Source organism: Callithrix jacchus, chromosome 14, assembly GCF_049354715.1.
Source record: "Callithrix jacchus isolate 240 chromosome 14, calJac240_pri, whole genome shotgun sequence".
In the NCBI taxonomy this organism is placed as follows: domain Eukaryota; kingdom Metazoa; phylum Chordata; class Mammalia; order Primates; family Cebidae; genus Callithrix; species Callithrix jacchus.
The window spans coordinates 33,078,364-33,094,226 of record NC_133515.1 but is presented as its reverse complement, the minus strand read 5'-3'; the positions used below and the strand labels follow the sequence as shown (position 1 = coordinate 33,094,226).

General features: G+C 40.3%; 1 protein-coding gene across 9 annotated transcripts in view; it reads left to right on the top strand.

Moving 5' to 3' along the window:
• CTNNA2 (catenin alpha 2) overlaps nucleotides 1-15,863 on the top strand; it is a 1,148,556-nt gene that overhangs the window by 539,760 nt on the left and 592,933 nt on the right. For 4 of the 9 annotated variants that reach the window (XM_054244769.2, XM_054244768.2, XM_054244767.2 and 1 more), the window contains exon 8: nucleotides 12,800-12,940. The exons of the other annotated variants lie outside the window; for them this stretch is intronic. In XM_054244769.2, coding sequence (XP_054100744.2) covers nucleotides 12,800-12,940 — 141 coding nt within the window. The remainder of the gene's footprint in view (nucleotides 1-12,799; nucleotides 12,941-15,863) is intronic. 9 annotated transcript variants of the gene reach the window in all.

Sequence of the window (15,863 nt, the reverse complement as noted above, 5' to 3'; positions counted from 1 at the left end):
GTAATCTACATGAGCCACAGCAAGCCTTTTGATTCTGTCCCACATGACAGTCTCATCAGGGCTTTCTGAAGGTTGGGTCTAAATCAGGCTTTGAGGAACTGGGGGCCCCTCGACCCCCACCAGTGTCACCTAACCCTGGCAGAGTGCTGGATGGAAGCAGTGCAATAATCTCCTAGAGACTGGAGCATGTCAGGGATGACAGAGGAGATAGAAGGGAGAGAGGGAGGTGGAAGTTAATGCCGACCCAGACACAGAGTGAGAAAGAGAGAGTCAGAGAGAGAGAAAGAATGTATGTAAAGTTCCTGGGATTAGGAGACTATGGGTATAGGTTAAAACATTCAGACAGGTGCAGTTTTTCACACCTGTTATCTCAGCAATTTGGGAGGCCAAGGTGGGAAGACTGCTTGAGGCCAGGAGTTCCAGACCATTCCTGCAACATAGCAATACCCATCTCTACAAAATAAATAAATAAGTAAATGAAAATTAGCCTGGTGTGGTGGCATGTGCCTGTAGTTGCAGCTACTTGAGAAGCTGAGCCCAGGAATTCTAAGTTGCAGTAAGCTATGATAGCAGCACTGCACTCTAGCCTGGGCAACAGAGAGAGACCCTGTCTTAATGAAAAAAGTAACAACAAAAGTAAATAAAAATAAAATCACTCAAGGAGATAAACATGAGCTAGGACACTATGTTGACAGCTTCTCATAGGAGGGGAAGAGCCTGATGGGAGGAGAAGCCAAGTACCTGCAGGTCATTGGGGATGTACAGAAAACTGGACAAAAGAGAATATTATTCACTGTCACTCATTCATTCTCTGTGTGTGTATGTGCATGTTTGTGTGTGTATGTGCATGTTTGTGTGTGTATGAGAGAGAGTGAGAGACAGAGAAAAGAAGAAAGAGGTGAAATCTCAGGAGTTTTTTGTAAGAAACTATTGGGTTAGGAAGGTAGGAAGGGTGGAGCTCACACTGGGAACTCTGCTTCAGGATTATATAGACGTTGGAAAGCTTTGCAGTAGATATTGGTCAAACTTGTCCAGTGAATTACTGTAAAACTGGAAAAGGAGGAATGCATGTTACCGTTGAGTCAAAGATAAGAATATGAGGACCAGAGCTGGATAGACCAGTTTCTCTTTTGCTAGTTGTCCTAGCTCAGATTCTGTGAACTTGTTATAAGAAGCTTAAGGGGTGGGAGAATATGGGTCATACATAGCTTTGATTTCATTCCAAAGAACCCTCTAATGTTAAGAAGACATGGTATTTTCCCATCCTAGGGAAATTGTGGCCTTATTCTTAACACAATAAGGTAAATTTTCTCATTAGAAAGTTCTTCATTTGTCATGTCAATAACCATATCCTTCTAATTGTGGTGCTGTCAGTTCACTACTGAAAACGAATGATCCTCCATTCTCAACTTGGTCTTGGTGACTATATTATCATAATAGTTTGATAATTTTATTACTACTCAAAGGCAAGTGATGCTTCTTTTGTTGAGTACTGAGGAGGAAATTGTTAATGACATTAATAGCTTGATAATGTGACACAGAACTCGGGGTAATGCCTAGTCTGTGACTTTGTGGTTTGTCTGGAGACTCCAATAAGATTGCTGGGAAGAAACAAGAGCATCGTGACTTTACGAGATGACTTGATCCCAGCTCCAAGGTTGCTGCGAGGATTCAATGAGAGAGTGTATGTACAAAAGTGGGCCATATCAATGGTTCAGTAAATGATAGCTTTGTATGAAGATCCAAGTTAAACACTGGCTTATTCTCTTGTTTATTGTCATTCATTAACTAGAGAAATTCTTTTTCTTATCAAACACTGGGCATGAAGGATAAACTTGACCCCTTCATTTGTGACACCCATGAAGTAAGAATCAGGTAATGAAAATCATTCATTATATCTGATGACATGACATAAAATAGGTTTAGAGCACTGTGTGAAAAATGGTAAATTTTTATTAAATATTTCTTGCTATTATTGTTATTTTTAGAAAGGGTGGGGAGACCTAATTGGGGGCAATGACATGAATAAACTTGGCATATGACATTGACTTTTTATTCGTACAAGTTGGTTTTGAAAACTGAAAGATAAACTGACTCCTAATTCTCTCATGGGCTTAAAAATTTCATTTTGCATCCCAGTAAGATCTGACATGGAAGAGCTGGACTATGCCTGGTCCTATCAGCTGCCTTTGGAGAAGGTTGGGATCCCGCTAAGATGAGCACAGCATATAATGCTTGTCTTTTGGAAGCAAACACTTTGCTTTCACTGCAGTGTTTTTGTCATAAGGAAGATAGAAATGGGAGAGGGAGAGAACTTCCTATAATTAAAGAAAAAAAAACTTGTTTCATTCCTAGCCTGGGGCTTCCTGGAGCTCTGAGAAATCCAGTATCATTGGAGTATCTGGAGAATCACAGCTCTCCCTGACTGATCAAAAGTAAAATAAAATGTGAGGCTGGGTGTAGTGGCTCACACCTGTTATCTCAGCACTTTAGGAGGCAGAGTTGGGCAGATCACCTGAGGTCAGGAGTTTGAGACCAGCCTGACGAACATGGTGAAACCCCGTCTCTAGTAAAAAATACAAAAGTTAGCTGGGCATGGTGGTAGGAGCCTGTAATCCCAGCTACTGGGGAGGCTGAGGCACAAGAATCGCTTGAACCCAGGAGGTGGAGGTTGCAGTGATCCAAGATTGCACCACTGCACTGCAGCCTGGGCAACAAAGGGAGACTCTGTCTCAAAAAAAAAAGGTAATATAAAATGTGAATTCTGTATCACTTTATCAAAACATGGACTCCAAAGTCTCTGTACTGTAAAGAGATGGCCACAGGGCTGGGAGGTGCAGGGAGAGGCAGGCTGGGAGGAAAGACTCAGGTAGCTGAGACAGGAAGGGAATCAGGTTCTAAGGCTGGAGAAGGATCAGCGATAATTGATAATGCAGGTAGCAGAGGTGGGGAAAAGAGGACAAGATGTTTTCCTGGGCATTTTCTGAGGATATACTTCAAGGGAATATATTACACAGGTGTTACTATTAAAATTCTTAATGCAAATTACCAACCAGGAAGCCCAGGGTAGATGGAGGATCGGGAGGATGGAAGGAATCCATTGCTCAGTAAGTGAGATAGGCGGAATACCGCTGCCCGCCCCGCTCCCTCACCCCAAACCACTATGCCACTGTTTTTCTGGAAGCATAACAGATACCCAGAGCCCTGGGTGACTAGAACAGCCACAAAGCTGGGCACAGGCTAGGCTAAAATGATTTTGTTTTGGCTAAAACCAGAATTTCCAGGGCAGTGTAGAGCCCACAGGCAGTTACTCCAGTTTCTTTTCATCAGCCTCTTATGTGGTTTCTTGGGAAGATGTTCTCACTCAGAAGAAAAGTGAAATCCCAGTAATACCCTCTCCTGACTTCTACACTGAGCAAGATGTAGGGGCAAAGGCTTTGCCTAAAAGAGGGACCCAGGAACGAGGGCTGACCTACCACCCCTCTCCCATCTGACTCCAGTGGGGATGGTTCTAAGATATTGATTCTAAACACTGAGACTACTGCTTTGACATCTAGTGGAGTCTCCTAACACGTCTCTTAATTTTTCCTTTGATTTTTATTTCTGTGTTCATTGGCTTCTGTTGCCTCTCTGCTGGGAAGATAGAGTTTCCTTGCATTGTAATTTGAGCCTGAGAAACAGAAGGCCACCAGAAAGACAGAAGTTTTCTTTCTATCTGAATTCAGAAAAACATGTTGGCTTGGTCCTTAGCTAGATGTGGTCAGAAAACAAGGAGAATAATTGTTTGGTAATTTCATGGGGTTCATTGCAGACTTAAAGTAAAAAGCGAGATTCTCTTTAACTTAAGGTTAAATGCTGAATCCTAAAGTACTATATATTGAAAACTAGATATGAACAATAAAGTTAAACAATAAAATGTAAAAATTATCTAGGTATGGAATGCTTGTTGATCTTTCTACATGTCAAAACTTCTCAGTTTGTTTGAAAATTGGACCAAATTCTGGCAGTATGTATCATTTTATTGGATCTTTTGCCAAATTCTGGGCTTTTAACACATCAGTAGGTTTCAGGCTGTCACACGTTACATTATTTTATACTTTTTTATCTGCTAAGTTTAATTTTTTATTATTTATACACAATAACACCTCTCTAGCATAATGACTCTTAAATATTATTCAAAGGAGCTTTGTATTTTTCAAAGCATTTTTCTGTTTTTTTTTTTTAATCTTCCTTAATATTCTGAAAAACACTGGGCAGATTTGATTGATATTTGACAAATGAGTCAACCAAGGCACAGAGAGGTTCAGTGAGTTTCTGAGGGTCTCACAGCTGTTTATGGCAGAGACAGAGCTCTCAGATCTCATTAGTTTTTCTTTGTCATGCTGTCATTTGGCGATGCAATTTTCAAATGGGCTATTCCTGTAAACCACATTTTCACCTTCACCATTATTCAGATCAACTCAGTTATTTACATTGTTGGGCCCGGCTTGGTAATTCGTCTGTTAAAATAAAAATATAAACTGATGGCATAGTACTGCATCTCAAAGCCAGCAGTACCATCCCCACAGGCCAGCAGAGGGTCAAAAATAACTCACTCCTAGGCCTCTGTGAATGGCTTTATGCTTTTCCTATGGTACCAAGATTTTACTCTCTCAGTGATTTTGTGTTGCACGATTCAATTAAAGGTCTTAAAATTTAATACATATACCTTTGACCCAACGATTTGATGTTTAGGAATTTACCTTAAGGAAATAATACAAATAATGAGTAAAAGACATATGCATAAAAATACATTAACAAGTACGTTGATGATAATAATAATTAGAAATTACTACTGACACAGGGAATTGGTTGAGTGAATTACAGGCAAGCCACACAGTGGAATATGGTACAGTTCTCTGAAATTGTTACCTAGATTTTCGTTTATCCACAGGTAAAGATCTCCACAATATTTTATAAAGTGAAAAAATATGTCATTACCAATATAATATAGGTTGTACCAATATATTTATGATACTTATTCTGACTGAGAAAATCATGTGTGATTTAAATTTTCTTCCAAATACATTTTTGAACATTTTATTTTTGTAATGTATTTTCATTTTTCTTATAACTGTAGAGAAAGGCAAGAAAGGAGGCAGAGTAATTTTTAATTATTTTTTTTACTTTTAGCAGCTATATGGAGTATTTTCAAGTTAAAAGTTTTTACGATAGAAGTGGTACGACAAAGAATATTTGCTGTTCTTAAAGTGTTTAAGAAATAGGCTATTTAATGGATTCTGTAGAGACAAGAATCTGTTTGCTTTGTGCTGTTCATTAGACTGGGGTGGAGGGTACAGCGGTTGAATAGAAAGCACCCAATATAAGAGCTGCATTATGATAATGCAGCTGCTTGTATATAAAGACATTATCTAGCAAAATTTTAAAATGACTTTTCCCCTGACATGACTAATGCTATTGCTGTTAATTAAGTGACTTGTTTGGAGGAATAGAATAATTGTGAAATATTCAATACATTCCTGTCTTTGAAGAGGAATGAGTTCACATAGTAATAGTATGTATTTATGGAATGGATAGTAACTAAAACAAATCAGAGGATAAAACACTATATTCAAAGCACTATTTTCATCTGTAATAAGACAGTTTCAATCCCCAGAAGATATTTATAACTGAATCATTGCTTCTAGACATGTGGATTTAAGAAATTAGCATCAAGATGGTACCTTGGACAGATCACAAAAAGCACACAGGCTTGGAGAAAGTCTTTTACAGGTTGTCTCAAGGGTTCAAAATAGCAGCAGTAAGTTGATAATCTAGTAGCTAGTGGGTTTTTTTGTTGTTTTATTTTGTTTTGTTTTGTTTGAGACAGAGTCTTGCTCTGTCACCCAGCTGGAGTACAACGACATGATCTCGGCTCACTGCAACTTCTGCCTCCCAGGTTCAAGCTATTCTCCTGCCTCAGCTTCCCAAGTAGCTGGGATTACAGGTTTGTGCCACCATTCCCAGCTAATTTTTGTATTTTTAGTGGAGACAGGGTTTCACCATGTTGGCCAGGCTGGTCTCAGACTCCTGACTTAAGGGATCTGCCCTGTCTGCCTGCCTTGGCCTCCCAAAGTTCTGGGATTAAAGGCATGAACCACAATGCTTAGTTTTTGTTGTTGTTTTAAGCCATTTTTAATGATCTGGTGGCGAAATGGAGAATGGCCTCAAGGCTTAAACTGGTTAACTGAACTGAATGCTGTTGAGAACCATGTTTAATACTATTTCTACACTTATTTTTATTGGCAAAGGAAATTAACTTATCCTAAAAAAGCATCCAAGGTGAGAATGAATTATACTAAGCCAAGCCTCCCTGGCATCTTTTATCTGGCATCTCTTTTACACAGAGCATGGATTGCAAATCTTCATCTAAAGGGTTAACTCTAATCAATTAATGTGTTGAGAAGGATCTTGTCTCTGTGGGAAAATGGACCATGGCTGATTTGTGACACCTGTCATGGTTAAATGTGAGAAGAGCAACAGTACCATGTGGTACATTCACCAACTTATTTGGAGCAGTTACAGGAATTTATGATACATTATTATGACTTTCTGATTGTTACAAACATAAGCTGTTGGCTTTCTTGACCTAATTTCTTTGACTAAAAGCCTCGTTTATAAAATCATAGGGAATGTGAAATGCCTTACAGACTTGGGTAAATCAGGGTTAGTTTGAGACTAGGGTTGAGACTTTGTAGTCTGTGGTTTTTTCCTGTGGACGCCCAAGAAACTCACTCTGCATTCATGTTTTCTTGCCTTTTTTTTTAAAAAAAAATAATTATTTATTTGTTTGTTTGTTTATTTTATTTCTTTTAGAGATGGAGTTTTGCTCTTTTTGTCCAGGCTCGAGTGTGATAGTGCAAGCTTGGCTCACTACAACCTCCGCCTCCTGGGTACAAGCTATCCTAATGCCTTAGTCTCCTGAGCAGATGGAACTACAGGTGCATGCCACCATGTCCAGCTGATTTTCGTAGTTTTAGTAGAAACGGGGTTTCACCATCTTGGCCGGTCTCAAACGACTGACCTCAAATGATCCACCTGCCTCGACCTTCCAAAGTACTGGGATTACAGGTGTGAGCCACCGCACCGTGACCCTGCATTTATATTTTCATAAGGTGTCCCTCACATGGGCTCTGAATATAGATCAAACCTGGAGTCCTTGTGGGTTGAATGCAGAGCTCTTACAGGCAATGAAGTTGATTTTTCATACTACTTCACAATATCCTTAGAAGGTTCAGTTGGACTTCCCATCTTATTGATAGAGAAATGGAAGCCTAGAGAATTGAGTATGATGTCACATAGTCAGTCTGTCAATCACACAACTCAATTGTAAACTCATGTCTTTTTCCTACCTCACTTGCTAACACTGGTGGGAGAAAAGGTCAAACAAGTCTTCTCAGTGTATCCAGAGAAGTGAGGCTTCAAAGTCAAAGCACTTTATTAAATTCTCAGAAGAATTTTATATACTAATTAGAATAATGTGTGTGTGTGTGTGTGCACGTGCGTGTGTGTATGCACGCTCGTGAGTGCACATGTACACACCCATGTTTGAATGAAAAAAGGTGAGAAGAAAAATATAGCAAATAAATAGAGCTATTGCCTTGGCAGTAAAAATACTTCAAATGTTTATGCATTAGATATATCTTCATAGGCTTTTTCACAAAGTAACAGAATTTCTGACTCAATTTAAAATCTATCCAGAGGATATTGATTATTGGTAATTTATAAAATAGTAGAAGACAGGCTGATATATTAGTATATAATTTAAAACACTTTAGGAAAAACTATGATATTTTCTATAGGATAGAAAGATATAACCACACACCTTTCAAATGCTAGGTGCTCAAAAAATGTTATGTTTTTGTTATTTGAACTATAGGCTTTTGCTGTATGATACAAAGGGTACAATTATGACTGCTTTAACGGATAGATAAAAATATTTGCATTTATGAGGATGCAAATATTTTTATCTATCCACTAAAATATTTTTTAAATATTTGAATTTATGAGGATGCAAATGCCACATTTGTTAAAAAAAAAAGTCAAATCCTAAATGAATGCAGGATACTGATACTGAGGGGTTAATATATTACGTTGGTTTTATAAAGCAAATAGTCATCTAAAATAACATACCATTATGAAAAAAATACAGAAGTTAAAAACCTCTATATGGTTTTCTGAGTAACAAATGCAGTTGGTATGGGCTTGAGAACTACAACTAGCAAGGCCTGGGTCTTTCTCTCCCTCTTCTGGGATACATTCCCCAGCTTCCCTACAGATCAAGGTACCCCCACTCTGGACTCTCCTTCAGCTCGGCACATCCTTTGGTGTGGAACTTACTGTACTGTATCAGAACATTCCCTGACTGACTGCCACACAAGACTCAGCTCTTCGCATGCACTCTGCCTTGGTCATAGTTTTTTCCTTTGGCTTCAGAAAAATAAACACCCCAAAATTTTATTCAACATGAGTCATTAGTATTTGTCACATGTATGAATGAGATCATTGATCTTTATTTCAGGGTCCCAGAAGGCTATGCCCATAAACCAATCTCACCTCCAGTGGAGGGTTTCTGGCTGGAAGATACAGGTTATGCATGCTAACTACAGCATACTCAGGCTATTGGAAAAGCACTGTTGGGGGAACATTCTACTTGTGCTGGGCCAGTAGTCTAGAGGATGATAGCTATGGCATAGTCTAATGCATCATTCATCCCTGTCACTCAATTGTACTGTTGAATCTGGGCATTAGGAAGCTTTACTGACTTCTGAGACTTGGCTACATTTGAATCTGTAGCATTTTTGGATTTTAGTGCTGGGTTATAAACAACTCTTGGTGATTTTGACTTTAACATTTTACTGCTTATCCTTTGAATTCTTTCAAATTTGGACATATTCTTTCTAAGCTCCTGTTATGAATTGGATATTTGTGTCTCCCTGAAGTTCATATGTTGAAGACCTAACCCCCAATATGATCATATTTGGAGATGGTGCCTTTGAGAGGTAATTAGATTATGAGAGTAGAGTCCTCATCATGGGATTAGAATCCTTTTAAGAAGAGGAGGAGACACCAGATCTCTCTTCCCCTCTGTGTGCACACTGAGGAAAGGCCATGTGAGTCCACAGTAAGAACGAGACTATTTGCAAGTTAGGAATAGGGTCCTCACCAAAAGCTGACTCTGCTGGCCCCCGATCTTGGACTTCCAGCCTCCAGAACTGTGAGAAAATAAGTATCTGTGGTTTAAGTCACTCAGTCTATGATACCTTGTTATACAGAAGCGCCCACACAGACTAAGACAGCTTCCTAAAGTAACTCATTCTACAGGCATTTAGGGAAAACCCAGACCCAATTCCGGACAGATTTAATACCTGTTCCAGTTACCATTGCAGCTTAACAAATTATCTCCAAACCTAGTGGCGTAAAACTACAAACATTTTATTTTGCTCATCATTTTGAGGATAAGGGATCTGGAATGGACTCACCAGGCATTGACTATTTAGAGTTTCTTCTGAGGTTTCAGGCAGATATCATCTGAAGCAGCAGTCACATGAAGGCTCAGTTGAGCTGGGCACCCAAGATGGCTCACTCGGATGCATGAGGGTTTACGTGACGGATGAGCACTCAACCAGGATGTTGAACAATGGGCCTCGTGGTCTCTCCAGAATAATAGTCTCAGGGCAGCTGGACTTCAGAAATGATGGATGGCTTTCCACAGAATGTCCCAATGGGGCCAGACAAAGTTTTGTGCCCTTTTATGACATAGCCTTAGAAGTCATGCAGTGTCCTTTCTGTGTCTACCTGGGATCTCTCCATTAAAGCAGTCATAATTGTACCCAAGGGGAGAAAACAAACACTTCACCTATCAGTAGGAGGACTCTTTAAAAAAGTGAGCCATGTTTTGAAACTACCATTGTCCCATCTTCTCAAAATCAGTTATTTCTACTTTCTTTTTAAATTTTAGTTGCAATAGCTTATTACTATTTTGTTGGTTCCCCTATATCTTTTTTAAGCTTCCCCAAAGTGCCACAGGGGTAACTCTTTTAATGCTTTCCTCTACAGATGCATATTAAGTGTCCACTACATATCACCAGGATTTTGCAAGAATTCCACACACTAAATAATTGCAGTGAACCGCAAGTTACTATTAAATCATTATCAGTAATCACTATCTAAATCAAGAGTACATTTCCCTACTCCCACATCGTAAACTCTTGAGTCTCCTATTATTTTTTCTCTTGAATTCCTGATGCCATTTTTTTTCCGAATTTGTCCAGAATAGTGTCACACTTTATCACAGCAGCACAAGAAATGCCACTCACATTCGACTCTGTGTTGTATCATCTGGATCCAGGGCTTAGAAATATATCCGAGTGAAATTTCATGAAAACAGGCCATTGAAAAAAATGTGCATTGTTAATCTTTGGGAAACAATAGAATAGAAATAAAGATGGCATATTTTTTCAGTGTAATGAACCTCGACAGTCCCTATTGTGACTGCTGAAGCGGGTTTGATTGCCAGTTGTTAAATGAGCCTGCATCCCAAAAAGTGAGAGTAGATCACTCAGCAGAGAAGCAGACAGATGATATTTGCTTTAAGGAGAGATTAAACCACTTCCACAAAGGCCAGTGTCCTAATGCTTCCCCAAGGCAGCAGGGAGAATCTGCCCTTTCCTCTACATTCTTATTTCCAAGGCTTTTGCAGAATAAAACAATATTCATCAGTCCCTGGTCCACAAATGCAGTCAGTGATAACATAAGGAGCATTTGAGAGCAACTGAGGAAGTTGCTGAGAAGTATGCCATGTCTCTCCTGAACTGGATTGGCCTTGATGCCATCAATTGTTTCTGGAAAATTCTCTGGTCACCGGCCCAAAAGAGGTTAAATGCCCAAAAATGCCTTTATCAAGTCACTTAGACTCTGGAGATATATATATATCTCCATACACAGGAAAAATAAGTGACAAAGACACTATTTGTAGGTTCTCAGTGGATGAGACCTATTACCTGGTATAATTGAAAAGAGGACAAAGGTAAATGTCCCCCCAGATAGCTCTCTTTCTCCTGCCTGGATCCAGTTCTCCACGTTAGAATTACTGAGGGCGTAGAGCTGTGGTGTTCAAACTTTTTTACAGAACGCTGCTTTTGAACAATATTAATTTCAAAATTAATTGAAAGCCCATTGTAAAACACAGCTACTTGTTCTAGCAGAGGACGGAGGAACCATTCAGACCCACTCACCTCCAGGTGATCAAGAGTGCCTCAGCCACCAAGGACTAGGATTTGTCCACCACAGGACTCAAATATGATGCTCTCATTGTTTTGTCAGTTGAGCAATTCAGTAATAGCTGGACTTTATAGAATGAACATTTTCTGCCACTTTGCCTAATTTTTGGTTCTCATAACCAACACGTGCTACAAGTACTATTCATGCCATTTTATAAGGAAAGTGTAGCCCAAGAAAGATGAATGATTTGCTCAGGTTGAGAGGTATAGCACAGATTCAAATCTTGGTCAGCTGGATAATTATTTTTGTGGGATCTTATCCTACGTATGGTAGGATGTCTGGCAGCTTCCCTGACCTCCACCCTCTAGATGCCAGTGGCACCACTACCCCTAGATACCTGAAAATGTCTCCAGGCATTGCCAGATGTCCCCTGGGGTAAAATCAGCCCTGGTTGATAATATCTGCCCTAGACCTTGTCCAGAGCTGTAGGGATTCACCACCTCTCCTAAATAAAGTAACTTCAGTCATGCAGGCAATTTAATTCTGTAGGCTTACGCTGTCTAATCCAGTAGTCTCTCGCTACATGTAATTATTTAAATTTAAATCAATTAAAACTACACAAAATTAAAATATTAGTCCCTCAGTCATACTTGCCACATGTTAATCTGTTGTCCATAGCCACGTGTATCCAGAAGTTACCATATGGGACAGAGTAGAATAGAATATTTCCATTACAACATAGGAGAGCACTGCTATAGATAAAACCATACTGACACACAAGTGAGTATCTGGTATTTGGAAATGGGAGATGCATCCCTTATGATTCCTAAGGGATTAGGGAAGAAGACAGTCCCTGAAGAACTTGCTGTGCTGACTCTGCTGACAGTCAGCAAGCCTTCCCTCCTTGGGTATTCTCCAGTGTATGCAGAAAGAGAGAAGTCTGCATTGGCCCAGTGTCTGCTCATGACCTTCGTGAATGCAGAAAAAATGCAGACAAGAACCTCTTGAAGGGAAACTACAGACCTATTCATTTTTTCATAAAGGTCAAAGATAAGCAGATTTGCTGCCCACAGGGGAAGGATTCAGGGTAACGAATCCAGGATCTGACTAGAATTGGGGAAATTTAGCGAGGGAGAGATCTTAAAAAGTGCTTGAAAAAAATATAAGAACACACAAGAAGACAATTTCCCAGGTCAAGTCTGAAAGGTGAGGGACAGCCAGATGCAGGAGCGTGAGCAATCATGTAGTCCTAGCAATTCGTTACAGGTATGCACCTTTCATCTTATCCTACCCAAACTAGAAGGTCACTGAAGTTTCATGTTTGTGTTTTTTATTGCCCCTATGGCACAAAGGCATTTCATTAACAGTAGGACCCCATGTTATAACCCAAGAGGAGGCTGCTATGGGTCACTCGAGGAAAATAATGGTTTGAAGACAGTTGTAAAGAAAATAGGATTGCCAGATGTTAACAACAGCAACAGAGTAACCAGTTAAATTTTGAATTTCAATAAATGACAAATTATTTTTTTTTTTTGAGGTGAAATCTCGCTCTGTCACCAGGCTGGAGTGCAGTGACACGATCTCAGCTCACTGCAATCTCCGCCTCTGTGGTTCAAGCAATTCTCCTGCCTCAGTCTCCCGAGTAGCTGGGACTATAGGTGCATGCCACCATGCCCAGGTAATTTTTGTATTTTTAGTAAAGACGGGGTTTAACCATGTTGGCCAGGATGGTCTCGGTCTCTTGACCTTGTGATGTGCCCTCCTTGACCTCCCAAAGTGCTGGGATTACAGGCGTGAGCCACTGCGTGGGGCCAACAAATGACTCTTAGTATAAGTAGATTCCATGCAAGTTTTGGGATATACTTATACTAAAATATTTGCTGTTTATCTGAAAATTACATTTAATTGAGAGACATATATTTTATTTGTCAGCCTTAAGAGAAGGTGGAAGACTTGCAGAGGAAATATACATCTCAGGCAGTGAGAAGGAAGGGGCAGCGGTGATAGAAAAGAAAGTGTATTTAATTTAATGAATGTAAAAGTCTTTAAATGCAGTAAGGGAAGTCTAACGACTCAAGAGAAGCTTAATTTTTTGCTTATTTCCTATCAGAACTGAGAAAAAGAGAGTCAGCGTAATTCTCAGGTAAACTTGGTTATAACCAGAGCCAGGAAGTTCAGTTCACTGAATATATTGAGTGACTCTTGTATAGCAAATATTTGATGCCATACACTGGAGGACTGAAATTAAGAAGGCAAAATCACTGCCCCAGAGTAGTTTTTGTAAAGGAATCACACATGTGAATTGACATTTAAGATAAATTGCCATAAGTAAATCTAAAGCTATGTGCAATAAATATGCAGTAGGGAGCCACTAGTTTTACTGGGGTCAGGGAAGACTGTGTAGGTGACGTAATGCTTAAGCTAGACTTTCAGGAATGCAGGCAAGAGTGCACAGCATGACTTGTGAAGGAGCAAGTATGATCAGGAACCTGGCCAGTGGTCGGCGATGGTAGGAATCGGGGGTGTGAGCAGATGGGGAGAAAGATTGAAATCTGGTTAAAAGATGGGCTGGGGCTGGAACCAAGTCATTAGAGGCTACAGTCTAGGGGCAAAGGGGAGGCATTCAAGCAGGGAAGTAGCAAGATCTAATCTGTAACTTAAAATAGTAACAATAGAACATTAAATGGCAGTATATTAAAAATGTTTTGAAACTATATTGAAAATGTTTTGAAACATCAATTTTGTAGTTGAAGATCTTCCTAGTATTTCTTTAAAGTCATCTCATTTTTGGCCACTTTATGTGTCATTGATGAGGGGAGCAATAGAGAATAACTGTTAAGACCACGGGCATCGGGTCAGATGATGCTGGAATTGAATCTTGGCTCTGTGACCCTGAAGTCATCAGTTTAACATTTGACATCAACCATCATCTGAAAGATGGAAGAACAACTGTCCTCATATCCCATAGGGATGTGTGAGTTTTAAATAATATGACAAACACATAAAATTCCTGGTACAGTGTTCAACAAGTAAAAATGATCATACATTTTGATAGAAATAATGAATTCATTTATTTCATATTTTTATCTAGAGTTCATGCACCTAACTGGCTAATTTAGGACATCTAACCCCCTTGAACACTATGAGCTCAGCTGTTCCTAGGAGCCCAGGGACCTCTCCACACATGTTCACATCCAGTGTACTCATGGCAGGTGGTGCCTTTGCCAGGCACCAGGTTTTGTGGCACCGTTTCTTCTGGCATCAGAATGTCTGCTGCTCCACTGGGTGTGGGAGGCTCCCTGGCTTCTGCTGAGGGCGCCTCTGTAATCCTGGCCCCTCAGAGTTTCTGAAGCTCTACTGTTGTCCTTGCCAGTAGTTTTGCCTCTAGTGTGTTCCAGAGTTTAATGAAATTGCTCTTTTTGAATTTTTATTTTTTTTGTCGACTCTGTTGTTTATATAACCCAGACATGGGTCTGTTAGGAGCTTGGCAGAAAAAGAACCAAGCTATCTCCAGAATTGCCCCTCTCCTCTAAAGACCAAACTGCTGAGGGGTTCTGGCTTGTGGCTTATAGGATCCTCGGTCACTTGCTATCTGGAGCGATTTCTCCCTCCCATGCCCTCTTTTTCCTCTTCCCAGCACCCCAACACATTAAGATACAGTAGGGATCGTGGGTCCAGTAAGACTTCTTTTTACAAACTGATGCTGCCCATTCGAGTTACCACATTGACAAGCCATTTGTCCCTAAATAGCAACATCAGAGTATTACCACACAGGGTGTATGGTGATGGGGGAGGCTGAGTCACATTCTGAAAACCTCTTTCTACCACCCTCCTAAGCCATGAAGCCACAAAGTATTCATTACAAGGTGAGGCTGTACTAAGACCAATTATGAGCAGGGTTGTTCTTTGTTTCACTTATCCAGTCAGTGTATTCCCTCCTTTTTCTTAGTGAATCAGCATACTTGGGGTCTGTGGCTTCCAGCTGACCGGTAAATCACAGACATATGTGGCTAATCATTCTCCCCTTGCAGTGTATTTACAAAGTCAGCCTGCCACATGTCCCTTGCAGTGAGCTCCCAGCTACCAGGCCTGTCTGTGCCATCTGTTGAGATAGTAGGCCCCTGCTTCAGAGTTCTGGGTATAGGAGAAGTTAGTACAGATTGGCCAGCAACCTGGACAAGAGTAAACAGACCCCTGCAGGGAGAGGCCAACAGGTTTCCAAATCATAGGGGCCCTGATGGGTGAAAGCCATACACCCAAACCCTAACTGAAGAGAACATTTCATGGATTTTTTTTTTTTTTTTGAGGCAGGGTCTCACTCTGTCACCCAGGCTGTAATGCAATGATACAATCATGGCTCACTGTAGCGTCAGCCTCCAGGACTCAAGTAATCCTCCTGCCTTAGCTTCACTCTGTCACCTCAGCCTGTAGCTGGGATTACAGCCACGCACCACCATACCCAGCTATTTTTTTTATTTTTTATTTTTCATAGAGATGGAGTCTCACTGTGTTGCCCAGGCGGGTCTAGAACTCCTGAACTCAAGTGATTCTCCTGCCTCCTCAGCTTCCCAAAGTGTAAGGATTACAGACGTGAGCTATGG